We start from the raw sequence: 23365 nt of genomic DNA, 5'->3' as shown, positions 1-23365 counted from the left end.
GGGATCAATTCCTCTCATATCACCTCATCATCTAGCCCTTGTCTGGGTACATGCATTAATATTTCTTGAGGTGCCTGAGCTTTTTCTGTTCTTGTATCCCTTCTGGTGTTTGCAAATACACATTATGCATTTCGGTCAGAGGAAGATGTTTATGTGGAAACAAGTCAGATCACAGTGAAAGTATAAACAGACCATGCCTGGATAGACTCAGGAAATGACCTTGAGTCATCCAAAAATACCTGTACCCATCCCTTGTTGAAGATTTTCCCCTTAGCTTTGCTTTAGTAGTATCAGGGACTCCAGAATGGACCCTGTCTCCAGACATGCCCTATGGCCCATGTTTTGTTTTGATAGTGCCATAAACTGGACAAGATGCCCTATGGCCCCAGTGGGTGTGATTATCAGGTTGCCAAGGGTCTAGCTCTTTTAGCCTGTGACCTTGGGCTTCCTTAATCTCTGTGAGGCTCAGGTTCCCCCTCCATAAAACAGGAATAACTACTTACCTTATCTGCCTCATCTGGTTGTTATGAGGACAACACAAGTGATATATGTGAAGACTTTGTATATATTAACATTAATGCAAGATTATACTATTACCATTATTATATGTGGCATGACTTGGGAGACAGTAGGAATATTCTTCTTTCATCAAACTGCTTTCTTATTGCTTTGTCACTCTATATATAACTTCTCCCTTTCAAGAATTATTCCTGTTGGGGGCACCTGAGTGGCTCAGTCAGTTGAGCATCTGACTCTTGGTTTCAGCTCAGTTCATGATCCTAGGGCCATGGGATCAAGCTTCACATAGGGCTCTGAGTTAAGCATGGAGCCTGCTTAGGAGTCTCTCTCTCTCTCTCTCTCTCTCTCTCTCTCTCTCTCTTTATCTCTCTCTCCCTCTGCCTCTCTCCCCCACCCATGCGCTCTCTCTCTCTCTCTCAAAACAAATAATAATAAATTAAAAATAAAATAAAAACTATTTTTAAAAAGAATTATTCCTTTTGGCAAAAATAATATGAACTTCCTGGGTCCAGCTGGGCTCAGATCTCTTATCTTCTGTATCTAAATTACAGAAACAGAGGGAAAGAATCTGTAGCTGTCTTGGGCTCATAATTGGTTGAGTGGGACAGGATCCATGCAAACTTACTTTGTTTTCTGATTCAGAGGTCATGAAGTGATAAGTCCCACAAGCCAAGCCCCTCGAACTTCACACTGTTTTCTGGGATTTTGTAGGCTTTGCTGCTGTTGCTGGTTCTAGGATGGTTCTTTGTCCCCATATACATCAAGGCAGGGGTGAGTACCTGCAGGTTTTCTCAGTTCTCATCTGTCAGGCATTCATTTATTCACTCATTCTTTCTGCTCAATCATGAAACCTGGGTAATATCACTTGTCCCAGGATTTCTGGGCTTACATTTACATAAATCCACTAAATGCTACCAGATTGCTCTTGAAAGTGGCTGCAGTCAGCTGTCCTCTTTCCTATGACTATTGTGAGGGTTCCCATTTTCTCACATCCTCACCAACACATGTTATTTTTCTTCATTCTAATTTTTGCCATTCTGAGATTTATAGTTTCTTTTTTTAATTAGGAGTGGGATATACCATAGCTCTGTGAGCTCCCCTTCAACCCAGGTATCACCAACCACGGTTCTGCCTTTCCAAGCAGACGTCCCACATTTATTCTTCTACTGCTGGTACTCAGACCATGGAGTGCTATATCCTGGAATAATTCTTGGGATTAGGGTGTTCAGGGGCAAGCCTTCTGGCTCATACATTTGCAGGTCACCATATATTCTCCTTTTGCTCATCCTGGGTCCCTTCTAGTACCAGGTTTGAACAATTTCTGTAGAATGATGCTCTCCTTGGTAAAAGGATCAATGCCACAGAACTCATGCATGTGTTTTTGGAAGTGGTTTACCATGTTTGAGGTTTCTGAGCCACCAAGAGTTATCCTTTTTGTTTTTGATATTATATAAATATTTATTTAATGTTCTTTTATATTGGAGGAAATTAAATCATAAGCTTAATCTGCTATAAAAAACTAGCAAGCTGCACCTTTTATAATACACATCACATAGTTGATCTCATATTTCAGTAATAACCTCAGACTTTTTTCTAATTAGAGATTTAATTTAACTCTCTTCTTTTCAATAAACATAATCACATATATACCCAAATAAGTGCAAACCTGTGCAGCCACTCTGGAAAACAGTGTGGAGATTCCTCAAAAAATTAAAAATAGAACTACCCTACAACCCAGCAATTGCACTACTAGGTATTTATCCAAGGGATACAGGTATGCTGTTTTGAAGGGGCACATGCACCCCAATGTTTATAGCAGCACTATCAACAATAGCCAAAGTAAGGAAAGAGCCCAAAAGTCCATCGATGGATGAATGGATAAAGAAGATGTGGTATATATATAGTGAAGTATTACTTGGCAATCAAAAAGGATAAAATCTTGCCATTTGCAACTACGCGGATGGAACTAGAGGGTATTATGCTAAGCAAAATTAGTCAGTCAGAGAAAGATAAATATCATACAGCTTCACTCATATGAGGACTTTAAGACACAGAACAGGTGAACACAAGGGAATGGAAGCAAAAATAATATAAAATCAGTGAGGGGGACAAAACATAAGAGACTCTTAAATGTGGAAAGCAAACAGAGGGTTTACTGGAGGGATTGTGGGAGGGGGGATGGGCTAAATGGGTAAGGGACATTAAGGAATCTACTCCAGAAATCATTGTTGCACTATATGCTAACTTGGATGTAAATTAAATATATATATATATATATATATATATATATATATATACACACACACATATATATATATACATATATATATATATGCATATATATATATATATATATATATATATATATATACACACACACACACACATATATATATATATACCCAAATAGAGGTGGATGGGAGATAGGCTAGATGGGTAATGGGTAGTAAAGAGGGTAACTGTGATGAGCATTGGGTGTTGTACATAAGTGATGAATCACTGAATTCTACTCCTGAAACCAATATTGCACCATATGTTAACTAACTAAAACTTAAATTTAATATATACATATATGCCAAATATATATTTCCAATTTGTTTTATTATCAATTTATTATGTAACCATTAATTGTGGTTCATTATTTTTAAGTAATATTGTTTTTACTGGCTTGCAAAATTATTGATGAAAATAATAAAAATTATTTGTTGAACATCTACCATGCATTTGGTGTTGTTGTGGGTATTTTACATATACCTTCATATTAAATCCCTACTTTACAGATGAGAAAAAGGAGGTTTGGAGAAATTGTCAATTTCCAAAGGTCTCACTTGTAGTAAATGTCAGATCTGGGAATGGATCCTAAGATTGTCTGATTCCAATGCCTGTGTTTATTCCAGGCTTTCTGCTCTCCCAAGGGACTGTGTTTTACTCACCTCTGTATTCCTAAGGTACCAGGTACAGTTACAGAAGTGCAGATGCACATAAGTACTTAGTAAGTGTTGAATAATCTGAATGCGCTGAGCTCTGAAGGTGAATCCCTGTCGATGTCTGTCTCTGCAGGTGATGACTATGCCAGAATATCTGAGGAAGAGGTTTGGTGGGAAGCGACTCCAGATCTACCTCTCTGTCCTCTCCCTCTTCATCTGTGTGGCTCTGAGAATCTCAGTGAGTTCAGTGCACCTGGCATTCTTGCTTCTTGCAATTACCTTGGTGAGGTTAGAATACTAGAATCAGAGAAATGAGTGTATAGACTATCGATTGCCCTGATAGGTCTAGCCATATGGATATCTTAAACTAGCTAGGGCCTTTCTACTAAGGAGTTTTAGAAACCCTAAATTCAGTTACAAGTCATGAGAGACTCCAGAGTATAAACCACCTTTTCATTAAGGATATGAAAAAACAATGTACAGGAGGAACAAAATGTTTCATTCAAGTAACACAGTTATTAAGTAGTAGAAAGGAGGAGGATTCTCTAGTCCCCTGCCTTTCTATATACAATAACCTCTTTATTTTCTTTGTTGGAAAGATTTATATTTATATTTTCATTTCATTGATTACCTGGCACATGAACCAGAAGGAAAGTGCTTTGTATTATTATAATGACTTCTTAAATTTACTCTATTTTATCTAAGACTGTCCCTATAGCACAGATGTCACAAATAAATGTCAGAAGATTTCTAAAGTTGTTGGAAAGTTAAATTCCTTGGAGATAATCATTGAGGAGAAAAGAAAGAAATTTGAAGAGTCACCAATACATGTAGAAAACAAAGAGTAACATTTGATCCTCATGTATTGGTGACTAACGAAATAATTTTCTCCAAGTTTATAGTCTAGGCAGTTCATGAAAGAAGAAGCTGAAGTGCATTTTTGTTTTTCTGTTGAGTCATTCTTGTAAATAAACCAGTTGCTCTGATTAGATGGCATGAGCTTCTTAATACAACGTGAGCATTTTCCAGCACTCACTGTATATTATTGAGTATCTGTACTAGAGGTAATAAAGATTCTTATGCACTAGGAGTTCACTATATGGTTAAGAATATAAGAATTATAGGGACACCTGGATGGCTCAATCAGTTAAGTGTCTGACTTTTTATCTCAGCTCATGTATTGATCTCAGGGTTGTAAGTTCAGACCATATTGGGCTCTGCACTGGGTGTGAAGCCTACTTTAAAAAAAAATAATATAAGAATTATACACATGAAATCGTTAGCACTTTATGACGGTATATGAAAATATATTAAGATGTGAACTGGAACAGACTGTGTGGACAAGCATAGGAGACATTCTAGGGACACCCAGGAAATGGAGTGGTCCCTGCTGGGTGGAAATGGAGGCATGGTGGGGCAGGGGGTGCTCAAACAAATCCTCAAGATAAGAAACTTAGGAGAGGCCAAGCAAAGCAGAGAAGCCTATATATTCCACAAGTGGGTGGGATTCAGTGATCTCCCGTTTTTCCTCTGGCTCTGACATGTACAGGTTTCACATCCTAAAGAATGTGAACAAGGTGCTGGAGCAAAATGGGACCCTGAGGAATGCAATCTCCTGAAGTGGAAGGTTCCTAGTGGCAGGGAAGGGATGGATTCTTGGGGAGCTGGATGGAGGAGCAGGAAAGGCAAAGAACATGTGTGTAACTTAGCTGGAAAGACACAGTGGCAGCAGTCGATTCTTACCTACGAGGCTATGTTTCAAGTGATATTAATAGTGATTAATCTTAGACATGACCTTTTGTGTATTATTACACTTTGATAGCAGAGTCTGTCCTAGTTATTCATTAAACAGCTCATTATGAGGAGTTAAAACAGGGTAACTTTCAGTCTCCCCTGCATCAGGTTTGAAAGAGATCATCTTATTCACTGGTTCTCAACCTCCACTAATACCTATACTGAGAATCATAGCAGACCTCGTGCATCTTGATCCCTAAATATTTCAGTCTGAATGCCTTACACACACTGATATTCTTTTAGAAAACCACACTGCAAATTTTAAGATCAGGAACTTAATCTTGATACAAACATACATAACCTACAGACTTTATTCAGATATGACAATTGTCTTAATAATATCTTTTAACAGCAAAAGAAAATCCTGTAGCATTAAATGCCTTCCTTTCATGAGAAACATTTTATGATCATTGTAAATGTAATTAATTCCATTGAATTGGACATGCAAAAATGGCAAGTTTTATGTTATTTATCTTGCCACCATAAAAAAATCATTGGTAATATGTTTATATATCATTTTGTAAATATTAATTTAATGCTTTCATTGTACTATATAAGAGAGAAGAAAGTCAAGAAACTCATAATATGATAATATGTGTTTTCATATGTAAATGATTCAGCATGAATATACAAGCCCTAATGCTGTGGTTGAATAACTCCCCACTATGTAAATCTGTATGAACATGACAGCTATAAATGCGGACAAATGCAGGTGTGTTTTATGGCAATTGAAATGCAATGAGTGACATCTCAGTAGGTGATATCTATTCTAAAATGGTAAATAATTTCTTTGCAAATATCCAATTTATAAAAAAGTTAAATCTTGCCTCAATTTACATAGTGGTTGAACTCCTTGTAAACCCAGTGATAAAGTTGCAGAAAATACTTTCGGTTTGTAACTCAGCGTTAGGTTCAAGAATAGGCTTTTCCCCCATACAAATAGCTACTGGGATGATAAAACATTAGGTTTTATTTCAAATATTAGGGGGAAAAGTTAACCATATACTGTGACACCACTTCCAAATTCATGTTCTACAAAGAAACCTACCTCTAATTCTTCTAATTCTGAATCCTGATATCCTTTCTCTCACCTCACTCATGCTTTCCTTTTTCTTCAATTCCATCCTTATAATCACTCTTTGGCACATAGCCTCAATTTCTTTGTATGTCTTTCCTTTCATTGAACTCCCCTAGAAAAACTCCAAACCTGGTTTAATCCAGCTTCCCACTTACTCTGGGCATGCACCCAGGGATTTTACTCCTGTGTTTCTAACTAACATGCTTATGTGATGTTTCTAGGGTTTTGGTTTGGTTTGGAGGTTTTGATATGGAATCTGGGAGGATCAGAGTTGAAGGGGCAGATCCAAGTGGGGCTAGCACAAGTTTGTGTTGAAGATCCAGGAGGCTGGAAAGCACACTTTGGGACACAGGGATCCAGGTAGTGCAGGGTGCACATGATCTTACATCTTAAGGTCTCTCTGTAAGACCCCTTCCTGGCCTCTAAACCTCAACCAATAATCCTTTTATTGTATTTCTTTATGATTTTTCTCTGGTGCTCTCAATAACTGTCCTAAATGATCCACAACCTTTTTTAGCTACTAGTCCTCTGCCTCTTATCAAAACATCTCATCTCCCTTTTTATCTAGAAAATTTAAGCATGAACCACTCATCCCCCACTTAAAAAGTCTACATTTGCCTCATTTTTTCCTTCTTTACACCAGTCTGAAGATGAAGAGTCTTCCTTTTTGTAAAAGGCTAACACTTGACCCTATGCCTATTCTTGATCCCATCTCTTCTCAATGTTTCTGGCATTTGCTTCATAATTACCCCCTCTATCATATTTTCCTGTTATTTTCTACTATCCTAAGTGTGCTCAAGTATCTTCCTCCTTAACAGAAACCATTGCTTTACTGTCTCATACTACTCTACTTTTAATCATTGTTTCTTTGCTGACAATCATGAAAGAGTAGTCTATACAAGCTATAGCATAGGCATTTCTTACTTTCTGTTCACTCACCCATTGTTCCTATCTATGATCAGTCCAATAATTAATCCCCTGAGGATTATATCTGGCTTCCAAGGAGTTCATAATTGTATTGCAGAGATGTCATGTATAGATACAGCAAATATTAGTGGGAAATCACCATTAAAGAGCTAAATGATGTGGTGCATGTTTCTTTCCCATCCTAACTATTCCCTTTTTAGTCAGACATATTTTCTGGAGCCATATTCATCAAGCTGGCCTTGGGATTGGACCTTTACCTGGCAATCTTCATCCTCTTGGCTATAACTGCTATTTACACGATCACTGGTGAGTTTGCTGCCAGTTTAGCTCAGTCATGCTGTCTTCTGCTGATCTCACACCAACCTGCAATTAGCAACCTCAGTGTTACCACCAAGGTTATGGCTATCCCTTTATTCCCACTATGAGAGTCAGGCACAGGCCCAGAAGCACAACTAGAGCAAAGCAAACAGAATCCTCAGTATTATAGAGTGACAGAATCAGCTTAAAAAACAAGACTCATCTATATGCTGCCTGCAGGAACTCATTTCAGACCTAAAGACACATGCATATTGAAAGTGAGGAACTAAAGAAATATTTATCATGAAAATGGATATCAAAAGAAAGCCAGAGTAGCAATACTTATATTGGGTAAAATAGACCTTAAAACAAAGACTGTAAAAAGAAGCAAAAAAGGACACTATATAATAATAAAGGACACAATCCAACAAGAAGATATAATAATTGTAAATATTTGTGCACCCAACATAGAAGTGCCCAAACATATAAAACAGTTAAAAACAGGGGCGCCTGGGTGGCTCAGTCGGTTAAGCGTCCAACTTCACCTCAGGTCATGATCTCGCGGTCCATGAGTTCGAGCCCAGCATCGGGCTCTGGGCTGATGGCGCAGAGCCTGGAGCCTGCTTCTGATTCTGTGTCTCCCTCTCTCTCTGCCCCTCCCCTGTTCATGCTCTGTCTCTCTCTGTCTCAAAAATAAATAAACGTTAAAAAAAAAACTTAAAAAAAAACAGTTAAAAACAAACATAAAGGAACTAAATTAACCCATTGTAATACAATAATTGTAGGAGACTTTAACACCCCACTTACATTGATGGACAGATCATCTAAACAGAAGAACATAAGGAAACTGTGACTTTGAATGATTCACTGGACCAAATGAATTTAACAGATATTCAGAACTAAAACAACTAAAACAGCAGAATACACATTCTTTTCAAGTGTACATGGAAAATTCTCCAGAATAGATCACATGCTAGGTCATAAATCAGGCCTCAACAAATACAAAAAGATTGAAATAATACCATGCATCTTTTCTGACCACAACACTATGAAACCAGAAGTCAACCACAAGAAAAATATTTGGAAAGACCACAAATACATGGGGGTTAAACAACATCCTACTAAACAATGAATGGGTCAACTAGGAAATCAAGAAGAGGAAGGAAAGAAAGAAAGAAAGAAAGAAAGAAAGAAAGAAAGAAAGAAAGAAAGAAAGAAAGAAAGAAAGAAAGAAAGAAAGAAAAATACAGGAGGGGCTGGGTGGCTCAGTCAGTTAAGCATCCAACTTCAGCTCAGGTTATGATCTCACAATTCGTGGGTTCAAGCCACTGGTTGGGCTCTGCGTTGACAGCTCAGAGCCTGGAGCCTGCTTCAGATTCTGTGTCTCCCTCTCTCTCTGCCCCTTCCCCACTTGCTCTCTGTCTCTCTGTCTCTCAAATATAAACAAAGCATTAATTTTTTTTAAAAAAATACATGTAAACAAGTGGAAATGAATGACAGTCCAAAACCTTTGGGATGCAGGAAAAGCAGCCCCAAGAAGGAAGTAAATAGAAATATAAGCGTACGTCAAAGCAAGAAAAATCTCAAACAACCTAACCTTACACTTAAATGACCTAGAAAAAGAACAACAAACAAAACCCAAAACCAGCAGAAGGAAGGAGATAATAAAGATTACAGGAGAAATAAATGATTTAAAAAAATAGAACACCTCAAAGAAACGAGGATCTGGTTCTCTGAAAAGATTAACAAAATAGATCAACCTCTAGCCAGACTCATCAGAGAGAGAGAGAGAGAATTCAAATAAACAAAAACAAAAACAAAAGAGGAAAAATAACAACCAACAACACAGAAATACAAACAATTGTAAGAGGACATTATGAAAAACTGTATGCCTACTTATTAGACAACTTAGAAGAAATGGATAAATTCCTAGAAACATATAAACAACAAAAACTGAAGCTGAAAGAAATAGAAAATGTGACCAGACCAATTACCAGTTATAAAATTGAATCAGTAATCAAAAAACTCCCAACAAACAAAAGTCCAGGACCAAATGGCTTCACAGGCAAAATCTACCAAACATTTAAAAAACAGTTAATAACTATTCTTCCCAAACTATTTCTTTTTTTTTCAATATATGAAGTTTATTGTCAAATTGGTTTCCATACAACACCCAGTGCTCACCCCAAAAGGTGCCCTCCTCAATACCCATCACCCACCCTCCCCTCCCTCCCACCCCCCATCAACCCTCAGTTTGTTCTCAGTTTTTAACAGTCTCTTATGCTTTGGCTCTCTCCCACTCTAACCTCTTTTTTTTTTCTTCCCCTCCCCCATGGATTTCTGTTGAGTTTCTCAGGATCCACATAAGAGTGAAACCATATGGTATCTGTCTTTCTCTGTATGGCTTATTTCACTTAGCATAACACTCTCCAGTTCCATCCATGTTGCTACAAAGGGCCATATTTCATTCTTTCTCATTGCCACGTAGTACTCCATTGTGTATATAAACCACAATTTCTTTATCCATTCATCAGTTGATGGACATTTAGGCTCTTTCCATAATTTGGCGATTGTTGAGAGTGCTGCTATAAACATTGGGGTACAAGTGCCCCTATACATCAGTACTCCTGTATCCCTTGGATAAATTCCTAGCAGTGCTATTGCTGGGTCATAGGGTAGGTCTATTTTTACTTTTTTGAGGAACCTCCACACTGTTTTCCAGAGAGGCTGCACCAATTTGCATTCCCACCAACAGTGCAAGAGGGTTCCTGTTTCTCCACATCCTCTCCAGCATCTATAGTCTCCTAATTTGTTCATTTGGCCACTCTGACTGGCGTGAGGTGATATCTGAATGTGGTTTTGATTTGTATTTCCCTGATGAGGAGCGACGTTGAGCATCTTTTCATGTGCCTGTTGGCCATCCGGATGTCTTCTTTAGAGAAGTGTCTATTCATGTTTTCTGCCCATTTCTTCACTGGGTTATTTGTTTTTCGGGTGTGGAGTTTGGTGAGCTCTTTATAGATTTTGGATACTAGCCCTTTGTCCGATATGTCATTTGCAAATATCTTTCCCCATTCTGTTGGTTGCCTTTTAGTTTTGTTGGTTGTTTCCTTTGCTGTGCAGAAGCTTTTTATCTTCATAAGGTCCCAGTCATTCATTTTTGCTTTTAATTCCCTTGCCTTTGGGGATGTGTCAAGTAAGAAATTGCTATGGCTGAGGTCAGAGAGGTCTTTTCCTGCTTTCTCCTCTAGGGTTTTGATGGTTTCCTGTCTCACATTCAGGTCCTTTATCCATTTTGAGTTTATTTTTGTGAATGGTGCGAGAAAGTGGTCTAGTTTCAATCTTCTGCATGTTGCTGTCCAGTTCTCCCAGCACCATTTGTTAAAGAGACTGTCTTTTTTCCATTGGATATTCTCTTCCCAAACTATTTCAAAAAAATAAAAGAAGAAGGAAAATTTCCAAGTTTATCCTATCAGACCAGTATCATCCTGACATCAAAACCAGATAAAGACATTACCAAAAAAATAAATAAATAAATAATAAATAAACAGAACTTTAGGCCAATATCTCTAACAACCATAAATGCAAAAATCCTCAACAAAATACAAGTAAACTGAATCCAATAAAATATATTTTAAAAATCATTCACAATGATTAAGTGGGATTTATTCCTGGGTTGCAAATATGGTTCAATATTCGCAAATCAATCAACATCACATCAATAAAAGAAAGGATAAAAACCATGTGATCATTTTAGTAGATGGATGCAGAAAAAGCATTTTACAAAGTACGACATCCATTCTTGGTGAAAAACCGTCAACAAAATAGGTTTAGAGGGAACATATTATAACATAATAAATGCCATATGTGAAAAACCCACAGCGAACATCACACTCAATGGGGAAAAACTGAGAGCTTTCCCCCCAAGGTCAGGAGCAAGATAAGGATGTCCACTCTCACCACTTTTATTCAACATAGTACTGGAAGTCCTAACCACAGCCTTCAGACATTGAAAAGATATAAAAGGCATCCAAATCAATAAAGAAGAAGTAAAACTTTTACTATTTACAGAATGACATGATACTGCACATAAAAAACCCTAAAGACTCCACCAAAAATCTTCTAGAACTTATAAATGAATTCAGTAAAATCACAGGATACAAAATAAATGTATGAAAATCTGTATTTCTATACACCAAAAATGAAGCAGTAGAAAGAGAAATTAAGAAATGAGTCCCACGGGCACTGGGTGGCTCAATCTGTTAAGCATACGACTATGGCTCAGGTCATGATCTTGCGATTCTTGGGTACGAGCCAAAAATTAAAAAAGAAAAAAGAAATGAATCTCATTTACAATTGCACCAAAAATAATATGATATGTAGGAATAAGCCTAGCCAAAGAGGTGAAAGACCTGTATTCTGCAAACTATAAAACACTGATGAAAGGAAAGAAAGACAACACAAAGAAATGGAAAGACATTCCATATTCATGGATCAGAAGGATGAATATTGTTAAAATGTCTATACTACCCAAAGCAATCTACATATTTAATATAATCTCTATCAAAATACTAAAAGCATTTTTCACAGAGCAGGAACAAACAATCCTAAAATTTGTATGGAACCTGAAAAGACCTCAAATAGCCAAAAGAATTTTGAAAAAGAAAAATCAAAGCTGGAGAAATCACAATTCTGGATTTCAAGTTACATCACAAGGCTGTAGTCATCAAGACAGTATGGTACTGGCACACCAATAATACATAGATCAATAGAACAGAATAGAAAACCCAGAAATAAACCCACAATTATATGATCATTTAATATTTCACAAAGCAGGAAAGAATATCCAATGAGAAAAAGGCAGTCTCTTCAGCCAATGGTGTTGGGAAAACTGGATGGTGAACATACAGAAGAATGAAACTGGACCACTTACTTACACCACACACACACACACACACACACACACACACACAAATCAAAATGGATGAAAGACTTAAATGTGAGACTGGAAACAATAAAAATACTTAAAGAGAGCATGGGCAGTAATTTCTCTGACATTGGCCATAGCAACTGCTTTCTAGATGTCTCCTGAGTCAGTGGAAATAAAAACAAAAATAAACTATTGGGACTTCATCAAAATAAAAACCTTCTGCACAGCAAAGGAGACAACCAATAAAACTAAAAGGGAACCTACCAACTGGGAAAAAATATCTGTAAATGATATATTCTATAAAGGGTTAGTATCCAACATATATAAAGAATTTATCCAACTCAACACCAAAAAAAATAAAAAAATAAAAAATAATCCAGTTAAAAAATGGGCAGAAGACATGAACAGACATTTCTCCAAAGAAGACGTACAGATGGCCAACAGACACATGAAAAGATGTTCACCATCACTCACTATCAGGAAAATTCAAATCAAAATTACAATGAGATTCACCTCACACCTGTCAGAATGGCTAAAATCAACAACACAAGAAGCAAGTTTTGGCAAGGATGTGAAGAAAAAGGAACCCTTGTGCACTGTTTGTGGTAATGCAAACTGGTGCAACCACTGGAAAGCAGTATGGGGTTTACTCAAAAAGTTAAAAATAGAACTACCCTATGATCCAGTAATCACACTGGGTATTTACTCAAAAAAAGACAAAAAACAAAAAACAAAAACTAATTTGGAGGGATACATGCACCCATATGTTTATAGCAGCGTTATTTACAATAGCCAAATTATGGTAGCAGCCCAAGTGTCCTTTGATAGATAAATGGATAAAGATTATGTTGATACACACACACACACACACACACACACACACACACACACATCATGGAATATTATTCAGCCATAAAAAAGAATGAAACCTTGCCATTTGCAGCAACACGGATGGAGCTAAGGAGTATAATGCTAAGTGAAATAAATTAGTCAGAAAAGACAAATACCATATTATTTCACTCATATGTGGAATTTAAGAAACAAAACAAATGAGCAAAGGAAAAGAAAAGAGAGAGACAAACTAAGAAACAGCCTCTTAACTATAGAGAACAAAGTGATAGTTATCAGAAGGGAGGTGTGTTGGGAATGGGTGAAATAGGTGGTGGGGCTTAAGGAGTGCACTCATTGTGATGAGCAATGGGTGATGTATGGAATTATTGAATCCTATATTGTACAACTGAAACTAATATAACACCATAAGTTAACTATATTGGAATTAAAAATTTTAAAAGTTAATTACTAAACTGAGAAGGAAGCATTTGACTCTGCATATCCAGAACATTTCCATTTCAAAAAAAATCCTCACTATTAGGTGTAAGCACCTTGACTGAAGGTAATGATGTGGTAGGTACAGTGGGGAAATGGTGATTTGTCTCAGCTTTTTGTTTAGGGCCCAGATTGCCATTTGGAATCCGGCATAGCATACACATGGAAAGTCAAAATGAAATAGCAGCTCAGACATGGGATTGACAAATCCAAGGCAGCGCCCAAATAAGTACAGGATGCCTGGGCTCTGAAAGGCAGAATCAGGAGAGAAGAACTGGAGCAGTGAGTTGGTTGTTGGGATAAAGTATGTGGCAATGGTCCAAGCAGGCTCTCATGGGCCTAGCATCCAACACTTACTAACTTATGAAAATAAAACTATACAAGTTTATGAGGGTTGATGGGGGGTGGGAGGGAGGGCAGGGTGGGTGATGGGTATTGAGGAGGGCACCTTTTGGGATGAGCACTGGGTGTTGTATGGAAACCAGTTTGACAGTAAATTTCATATATTAAAAAATAAAAAAATAAAAAATAAAAAATAAAAAAAAAGAAACTATACAAGTTTAGTTGGACAAAATAAAGAAAAATAACAGCTGGAACAATCAAGATAGTTCTAGAGCATTTTCATACATATAGCATATGTTTCAAAATAAATGAAAGATGAAGACATAAGTCTTCTATCTACGATCAGCCTTGTTTTCCCATGATACTCTTAGAAGGAAATAGCTTGTTGGCTGAGAGTCTAGCAAGTCTAGAGTTGAAAAAGAAGTTGCTGTTTGCATAACACTTGAGCAAAACACAAGTCAACAGCTATATCTGGCATTCAACTTATGAAAAAATGATATGTTCCAATACTAGAGCAAAAATTGCTTTGCCTTATTTTTTGAGAACTAGTATACTGTGCTAAATGGAGTGAATTGAGAGGTAGTTAAGGGAAAAACTTTCATGATAATGAAGTATTGCCTTTTCTTTCTTTTAATTTTTTTTTTCCAATTCAAGTTAGTTAGTATATATTGTAATAATGGTTTTAGGAATAGAATTTAGTGATTCATCACTTATAACATATAACACCCAGTGCTCATCCCAGCAAGTGCCCTCCTTAATGCCAATCGCCAGTTTAGCCCATCCCCCCACTCAACTCACCTCCAGCAACCTCAGTTTGTTCTCTATATTTAAGAGTCTCTTACGGTTTGCCTCCCTCTCTGTTTATATATTATTTCATTTTTCCTTCCCTCCACTATGTTCATCTGTTTTGCTTTTTAATTATGAGCAAAATCATATGGTATTTGTTTTTGACTAACTTATTTCACTTAGCATAATATACTCTGGTTCCAAAAGTTTTGCCTTTTCTGCTATTTGGTATTCAAAAACTCACATAAGGGTGAAATTCCAGTACAATTCATAGAAACTTTGAGTCAAGGCAAGATAAGGGAGACAAGAGGGTTAATGTGACACATAAATACTAAGGAGATAATGATGCCAAGAGGAGCTTGCGGCCCAGTCAAGAACTTTTCATATATTCTTTGCTGAGTTTCTAGAGTTTGGTTTGAGGAAAACCTAAAAGTGAAGGCAAAGAGATGAGAGTACAGGAAAAAAATATCCTGATTCTTTTCTTTCTCTACACAGGGGGCTTGGCCTCAGTTATTTACACAGACACCCTCCAGACCATCATCATGCTGATCGGTTCCTTTATTCTCATGGGGTATGGTAAGTGATGACAGTGGGAGCAGTTCCCTGGGGCTGGAAATCATGAGATTTGTGTGTGTTCAGTCGCTCTTTACTACTGCCTCCCTGTTCTACCTGGTCACACTTTTCGACATACATATAATACATCATTGAAGCATCTGCCTAACTTCTTGCTGTACTATCTCAGCATGAGAAAATGAGGGGGGAAGAACTTTACTTTCTTTAAAAAATTATTCCTCAGTTTTAATCTTAATATGTTTGTGTTTGAAATAGACAAAATCAGTGTCACTGGGTTGATAATTTTACACAACTATTGGTGCACTGGATTCAATGCACATAAACCATTATGTAGAATCTTCATAAAAATAAGTATTAAATAGTAAGAACAGTTTAAGACAACTGACTATTAACTTCACTGTGTTTCAGATGGAAATTATTAAAGTATGTTACTCCCTCTATTGTTAGAATATACAAACACAGTTTGTATATTTCTCTTAAGTCATGCAGCAAGCACTACTGATGAATTTAACTTATAGCTTGCCTATTTTTGTTTTCTTTTATTATGCTACTTATTTAACTTTGGACAGGAAATCCATGCATACAGTAAAAAGGATATAAGATGAAAATAAGTGTCTTTTCATCTCTCCTCTGTCCTGCAGCCACCATATTCCATCCACTCAAGCTGCACTGAATACAGTTGTGAATATTCATGAACCCTAATCATAGGGCTTGAAGATAATATGAAGCAAAAACTGACAGAACTGCAAAGACAACAAATGCACAAAAAGAGTTGATGATTTTGACACAAAATGAATGCGATTGGTCACATATGGCTATTTAAATTCAAAAACAATAAAAAATAAATTAATCAAAATGTAAAATTCAGTTTCTGATTTGCCTAGCCATATTTCTAGTGCTCAATATATAGCTAGTAATTTTCATATTTGACAGCACAGATATAGAATATATAGAATTCTATCATTACCGAAAGTTCTATCATTACTGAAAGTGCTGCTCCAGAGGCCATTGCTAGGACCAATTCTTTACAAACTTTCTATTTAGTTAACCAGGACTTCTTTGATATTCTTATTTATGGTTCTTTGGTGTCTGGCTTTGGTGATGGACCTCTGGCATCAACCTCTCTAAGCCTTCTCCCATCCTTAGGATGGAATCTCTCATCTTCTAGCATTCTTCATGTATTGTTGTCACAAACAATATTCCCCTTAACAGAACAATTTCCTTGTATTGTCTGTATCCTCCTTTGTATTGAGATCCTGCCTTGTACATTCATTTTGCATATAATCCCATCACAATGTTTGGCACATGCAAACATTTTTGATGCTAAATGAAATAAGTAATGAAAAAGTAAAATAATGTCAACCTCAACTCTACAGATATATGATACTCAGATGAATTTTGCACTATTTGAAACTATACTAAGTGGGCTGAGAAGCCTGGGCTCATCCTTCTTCTTTCTAAGGTTTCCATCCATTATGGTTCTTTTTTTTAGTTAATTAATTAATTTATTTATTTTGAAAGAGAAAGTGCAGAGAGAGAATCCCAAGCAGACTCCACACTGCCAATGCAGAGCCTGATGTGGGGCTCGATCCCACAAACCATGAGATCATGACCTTAGCCGAAATCAAGAGTCAGACACTTAACTGACTGAGCCACCCATACATTCTCATTATGGTTCTTTTCTACACCTGTCTTGCCTTTCCAGCCACCCCCCACCCCCCGGAGGCTGAGCCTCACCATTTCACCTCACCATACATAAACTGCTGCCTCTAATTTCTGCTCCTTATCTTCCCATTTTTTGTTGTAACATAGAAAGAATACAGTCAGTATTGCACCAAAAAAACTGTGCATAAAGTCAAAACAGCCAGACTTTGTATCAGGAACAGAGACCATTACTTCTGGTCCATTCAGAGGAGTAGGGGCTTTCTGATGGCTAATTGTTAGGCTCACTCTGTTACCTCATCTTCATGTTTTATCTCTTTTCTAGATGGTTGTGAGATATCAATATCAGTCTGTTGGATAACAATTTTTATCTTTACCATAAGTATAGACACTAAAAATTTTCAAAAGAAGAGAAAAATTTTCAATAAGAAGAAAAGTTAAAGGGTGATTTGCTTCCTGTACATTGTGAAAGCATGATAGCATTACCAATGCCAGTGGTATTAGAAAGACATGAGTCCTCTGAGAACACTAAGGATTTGACCAGGCTGATTGGAGATTATTGGACACTTCCACCACAAAGGAATAATTATGAACAACAGATGTCTTAGATTTGTGTATAACATTTCATTTTATCCAATACCTTTGCAGCATTTGCTAAAGTGGGAGGCTATGAGAGTTTTACAGAGAAGTACATGAATGCCATCCCATCCATAGTTGAGGGGGACAACCTGACAATCAATCCCAAGTGCTACACTCCTCAGGCTGACTCCTTTCACATCTTCCGAGATGCTGTCACTGGAGATATTCCATGGCCAGGAATGATATTTGGAATGACCATTGTTGCTGTGTGGTACTGGTGCACAGATCAGGTGAAGTATGTGTGTGGTGTGTAAATATGTTTATGTTGTTCTTTTTCTCCTCATAGAAAAGCATCTAGTTTCTATTTTGTACACATATATACACATACACATGCACAAACACACATCATTTAAAGAGTCAAACACTTCTACAAGTCTTGTTATGATAAATAGTTGTCTGGTGTCCTGCTCTCTACTCATTTCTTGACTCTCAAAAGCAAACATTATTGACTCCTTCAGTTAGGTATTTTGGTATGTATGTTTCTTCTCTAAATCCTTGTACTCAATGCATGGCCTGTGTACCATTGGAGTGAATGTCACCTTGAAGCTCATTAGAAATAACTGTTCTCAGATGCTACCCAGACCCACTGAATCAGAATTTGCTTGTAAATTTGTTCCCCAGGTGATTTAAATAAATGTTTCTATTGATCCCTTTTGGTTTTCCAGTTTTAGGATTTTTACACTGGCTTCCAATAATGAAAGATGAGGGTTTAGCTCTTTCTTTTCTTTTTTTTTCTTTTTTTTAATGTTTTTATTATTTATTTTTGAGAGAGAGGCACAGACAGAGTGTGAGCAGGGAAAGGGCAGAGAGAGAGGGAGACACAAAATCCAAAGCAGGCTGCAGGCTATGAGCTGTCAGCACAGAGCCCAACGCGGGGCTCAAATTCACAAACTGTGAGGTCATGATCTGAGCCGAAGTCAGATGCTTAACTGAGCCACCCAGACGCCCCTAGCTCTTTCAATTTTTTATCTTCAATCCTCCATCTTCCAGTAAAACTAATTCACAATTTTGGTGAGATCAGCATTCAGTGCTACCATTTTTGTGACTACATAAATATAATCCACAGCTAAGCCACATGATATTCTCTGATTGATTTTTCTTTAGCTTTTTCTTTTCTCTAGAATAAATAAGTCTTATTTTTTGTGTTTTAAATTTTCTTGGTAATTATTACTCATTAAACACCAAGCTCTCTGCAGATTTCCTAAATCTCCTTGATGTGTACTTGCAAACACATCAAATATCCTACCAACTCTTTATCTCATTTTCTCTTAAAACCTTTGGCCTCTCACAAACTGCTGGGTTGTTCTCTGTGCCTAGTGCCCATCCTAATCCAGGACCCCCTTTACTACCATATTTGGGGTTCTCTTTGTCTCATCCTTGGATTATATATCTTATTTCAAGTATCCCACATCATCTTCTTTCTTGGTTTACTTCTTTCAGGGCAATTGAATTCTCCAGTAAGTTCCTGAGAAACACAGGAGATACATCTATTGTGAATTTGTCTTCATGTTTGAAGATGTCTTCACCCCAACTTTTCCCAAATTGATCCTCTGGCCATGTACACATTTCTAGGCTTTAAATAATTTTCCAGCCATAAATTACCATCTTTTGACTTCCACCATTGCTGTTGAAAAGCCTGAAGTTATTCTTGATCCTTTGGATGTAACGTGTCTTTTCTCTCTGGAAGTTTATCTTGCCTTTGTCCTCAGTGTTCTGAAATTTCATACAATGTGCTATTGTGTGTAGGTCTTTTTTTGTTCACTGTGATGGGCTACTGTGAACAAGTTTAATATAGTAATGTATGTCTTTAATGAATTGGCGGAATTCTTTGACTTCTTGCATTTTGTTTTCCTTTGGAGAACTTCCACTTTGGGTGTTGGTCTTCCTCAACTGGTTTTCTAGTGTTCTTATCTTTCCTCCACATCTACCATATCTTGGTCTTTTTGCTCTATTTTCTAGGAGATTACCTCAATATTATCCTTCAGTTTTTCTGCCTTTGTATTTATGACCCCCAAGATCTTATTCTTGGTTTTCTGTATGTTCCTTTTTATAGCATGTAAGTTTGTTTTGTTTTCTGTTTTGAAGTTTTCTTCACACCAAATAGTCTCTGTCAAGTCAAACTTAAAATTTCACATTTTGGGATCAATGGTCCAAAATGGACTATCTTGGATCAATGGTCACTTGTATCAGTGTGAGATAATTTTTCTTTTTCTCTATATAATAAACTGATTTTATCAACATGTCTCCCAAAGAATGTACTCTTTCACTGATTTGTGCAAAAATCTTTATTGTTTATATTTTGCCACTGACCACATGACTTATCTCCTATATTTAGGTGGCCTCATATTAACCCTTAGATCTGATACCCGGACCCTGCTTATTTTCTGACAGGAATCCCCTGTTTTACATATAATTTGTATTGTCCCTCCAACTTTCTGCTTCAAGCTTTCTGTCTAAGGATAGCACCTGCTCCCCCAGCACTGAGTGACATTGTTGCTATCCCTAATAGATTTGTCTCTCCAAAGAAAAGTAAGCAGAAAAAGTAATCGCCATTTCCTGACATTCCTTGAGAAGAAAAATGTTAAGAAGCAATGGCATTATGGGTAGAAATCCTGTTTTTCTAGAAAATTCTTAGTCAAGAGATTACACAACTTAAGTGGAAATTATGAGATTATATGCATTGAATTTCCCAGGACCACAATATTTTATTCATAACTGATTCATATCTAGAGATGAATGTCTCAAGGTTCTCTTCTGATGGCTGCCTGACTCTGTTGTTTCTATGGCAATGGGCTTGATTTTCCAAATGGACAGTTGATCCCTAACAGTAGAGAGATACTGATGAGTATGTGGCTTATTTGGTACCTACAACATTAAATGCACAACTTAAACACACAACTTGTGGCAAAGATCAGTAGTGACAGCTTTGTACCTGGACAAGTACATGGTCATTGTTGCAATGCAGCCTAGGAGCTGCAAACATTTTGATAGTAGTGATGGGTATTGACTTCTATGTACCAAGAGTCTTACAAACATTATACCAAATATTCAGAATATCCTACCAGAGATAACCCTCTTAAAGATGAGAAAGCTGAGTCTCACAAAGTCAAATACTCATGTAAGAGGAGCAGGGATTAGAGTTCTGATTTTACTCTGAAGCTGATTATTTTCCACTACCTTATTGTAACATTAATCCTTGAAAAGAGGCACTCCCCTTCTTTGGATCATCCTCTAGTTGCTTCATGACTATGTCATGTTCTTCTGGCAGGTTATTGTGCAGCGCTGCCTATCAGGCAAGAACATGTCTCATGTGAAAGCTGCCTGCATCATGTGTGGGTACCTGAAGCTGCTGCCCATGTTCCTCATGGTAATGCCAGGAATGATCAGCCGCATCCTATACACAGGCAAGCCATTGATTCATAAATCCTCTTTCTTGTATGCTTGAATTCTAAATACTGGTTTTAATATGTATTAAAACCTTGATAAGCTAGAAAACCCATTATGTATGGAAGTTAAAACACAAATCCAGGTGAAGAGAACAGATTTTGCAGAATGTCAGAAGCAGGAAAATTTGGCATATTTGACACATATATATCCAACTAATAAGGAATGGCCAAAGAAATTATTAAATACCCCCTTTATGGAAAATTACACGTAAGGACTGAAGACTTTCTCAAATTTTGGTCAAATGCTGAAGTTATTATGTTTAAGGGTAAAAAGCAGACTACAAAATATTATCTCGACAATTGCCATAGTTATTCAAAAAGACATTTCTGTCTGGAAAAAGATTAGAAAGGAATAAAAAAACTAAAAGAAGCTAATGTGTTAAGGTGTCATTATTCTATGGGATTTTTTAAATCATTTTTTGCTATCTGTTGTCATAATATTGTTTAAGTAAAAAAAAAATCAACAAGGTATTGTACAACTGCCACAGTGAAGGGAGGCCTCATCCCACATGAGCAATCACCCCAATAATGATCACAAATGACACTTCTTAGCTGTAGGTAGAAAACACTGAACTAAATGACTAGACACAAAACTAATTTCCATTTTGTTGTTGTGGCTGTTGTGATTGTTTCATCTGGAGTTCTGTGCCTCTGGGAGAATTTATGTTCTTGCAGCTTTTCTGGAAGATGGAATCAGCTCCCCCTAATTGCTCTAATGCAATAGCTGGGCCACATCCCAAAGAGGAGCCCTGCCCCTTAGGTCAGTGCAAGGGGAGGTACACGTATGAGACACTTAGGAAGTCATATTCTGGATGAAGAGGGACCAGATCTATGGTATGGAGTTCAAGGTTGAATCTCCAATTTCCAAGCAAATGTCTCTCCTCTTACTTATCATCTTACAACTTGTCTCTATGTCAAATGGTTGTAGATCTTACCTGTTTGGGCCCCACTCACTGAACCCACTTATCTGAATTCCCCCCTCAGAGAAGGTGGCCTGTGTTGTACCTTCTGAATGTGTGAAACATTGTGGCATTGAAGTCGGTTGTACTAACTATGCCTACCCAGTGATGGTGCTGGAACTGATGCCTGATGGTAAGAAAAGGTCCACACTCAAATGAATGGAGAAAATGTGATGAGAGTTAGATAGATAGATAGATAGATAGATAATAAGTAGATATAGATATAGATAATGGAATATCATTATCTATTAATGTCAGCCTTTAAAAAAAATGAAAATCTGCCAAGTGCAACAACAATATAGATGAACCCGGAAGACATTATGCTAAGTGAGATAAACCGGATACAGAAAGACAAAAAAGCACACAATGTCGCTTATATGTGGAATCTAAACAAGTGGAACTCACACAAGCAGAGAGTACAATGGTGGTTTCCAGGGGCTGGGGGTGGGGGAAATGGGAAGATTTCAAAGGGTACAAACTTTGTTATAAGATGAATAAGTTCTGGAGAACTAATGTACAGTAGGGAGATTATAGTTAATAAGAATGTATGTTTAAAGTTTGCTAAGAGAATAGATCTCAAGTATTCTCACCACAAAACAAGAAAACTGTAACTATGTGAGGTGATGGTTATGTTAACTAGCTTGATTATGGTAATCATTTCACAATGTATACATGTATAAAAACATCACATTATACATCTTAACTATATACAGTTGTTATTTGTCAGTCATACCTCAATAAAGCTGGAAAAAATATGTTCATGCTGGGACTGCCTCAGAGACCTAGTGTATAAATGGTCCATGAGGAAAGATTATGGTGTAATCCTTAATAATCCTAACTTTCATTAATTCAATTGGCTTCATCAGACATTTCTTGAGCACTTTCCATAGGCTACCAGTCCGGTGCTGAGCCTGGGGAATACAGAGATGAATCAGATATAATCCCTATTAGAAGAATCCTTACTCCTTTAGATTCAAGATTGTCTTCCAAGACAATCAAGAGCATTTAAGTGATGGATTTGTCAATAAAAGAGTTGCATAAACACAAACTTACAAACTCAGAAAACTAGATGTTAATGATTTAGCCTGCTTTCTCTAGACCAGTTATACCCAAATAATATGCCTCAATATATTTAATTTACAGCTATTTATTGAGTGCCT

The 23365-nt window shown here is 37.0% G+C and overlaps 1 protein-coding gene across 1 annotated transcript in view; it reads left to right on the top strand.

Annotated features, from left to right (window-relative positions):
• LOC131489121 (solute carrier family 5 member 4) overlaps positions 1–23365 on the top strand; it is a 44977-nt gene that overhangs the window by 3497 nt on the left and 18115 nt on the right. The window contains exons 4-10 of the mRNA XM_058690936.1: positions 1231–1290; positions 3580–3684; positions 7446–7551; positions 15422–15502; positions 17810–18030; positions 21069–21204; positions 22231–22338. Coding sequence (XP_058546919.1) covers positions 1231–1290; positions 3580–3684; positions 7446–7551; positions 15422–15502; positions 17810–18030; positions 21069–21204; positions 22231–22338 — 817 coding nt within the window. The remainder of the gene's footprint in view (positions 1–1230; positions 1291–3579; positions 3685–7445; positions 7552–15421; positions 15503–17809; positions 18031–21068; positions 21205–22230; positions 22339–23365) is intronic.

The sequence above is a fragment of the Neofelis nebulosa genome, chromosome 11 (assembly GCF_028018385.1).
Source record: "Neofelis nebulosa isolate mNeoNeb1 chromosome 11, mNeoNeb1.pri, whole genome shotgun sequence".
Classification (NCBI taxonomy): Eukaryota; Metazoa; Chordata; class Mammalia; order Carnivora; family Felidae; genus Neofelis; species Neofelis nebulosa.
Note: the sequence above shows the minus strand (reverse complement) of the source record. Positions and strands in the feature narration are given on the sequence as shown.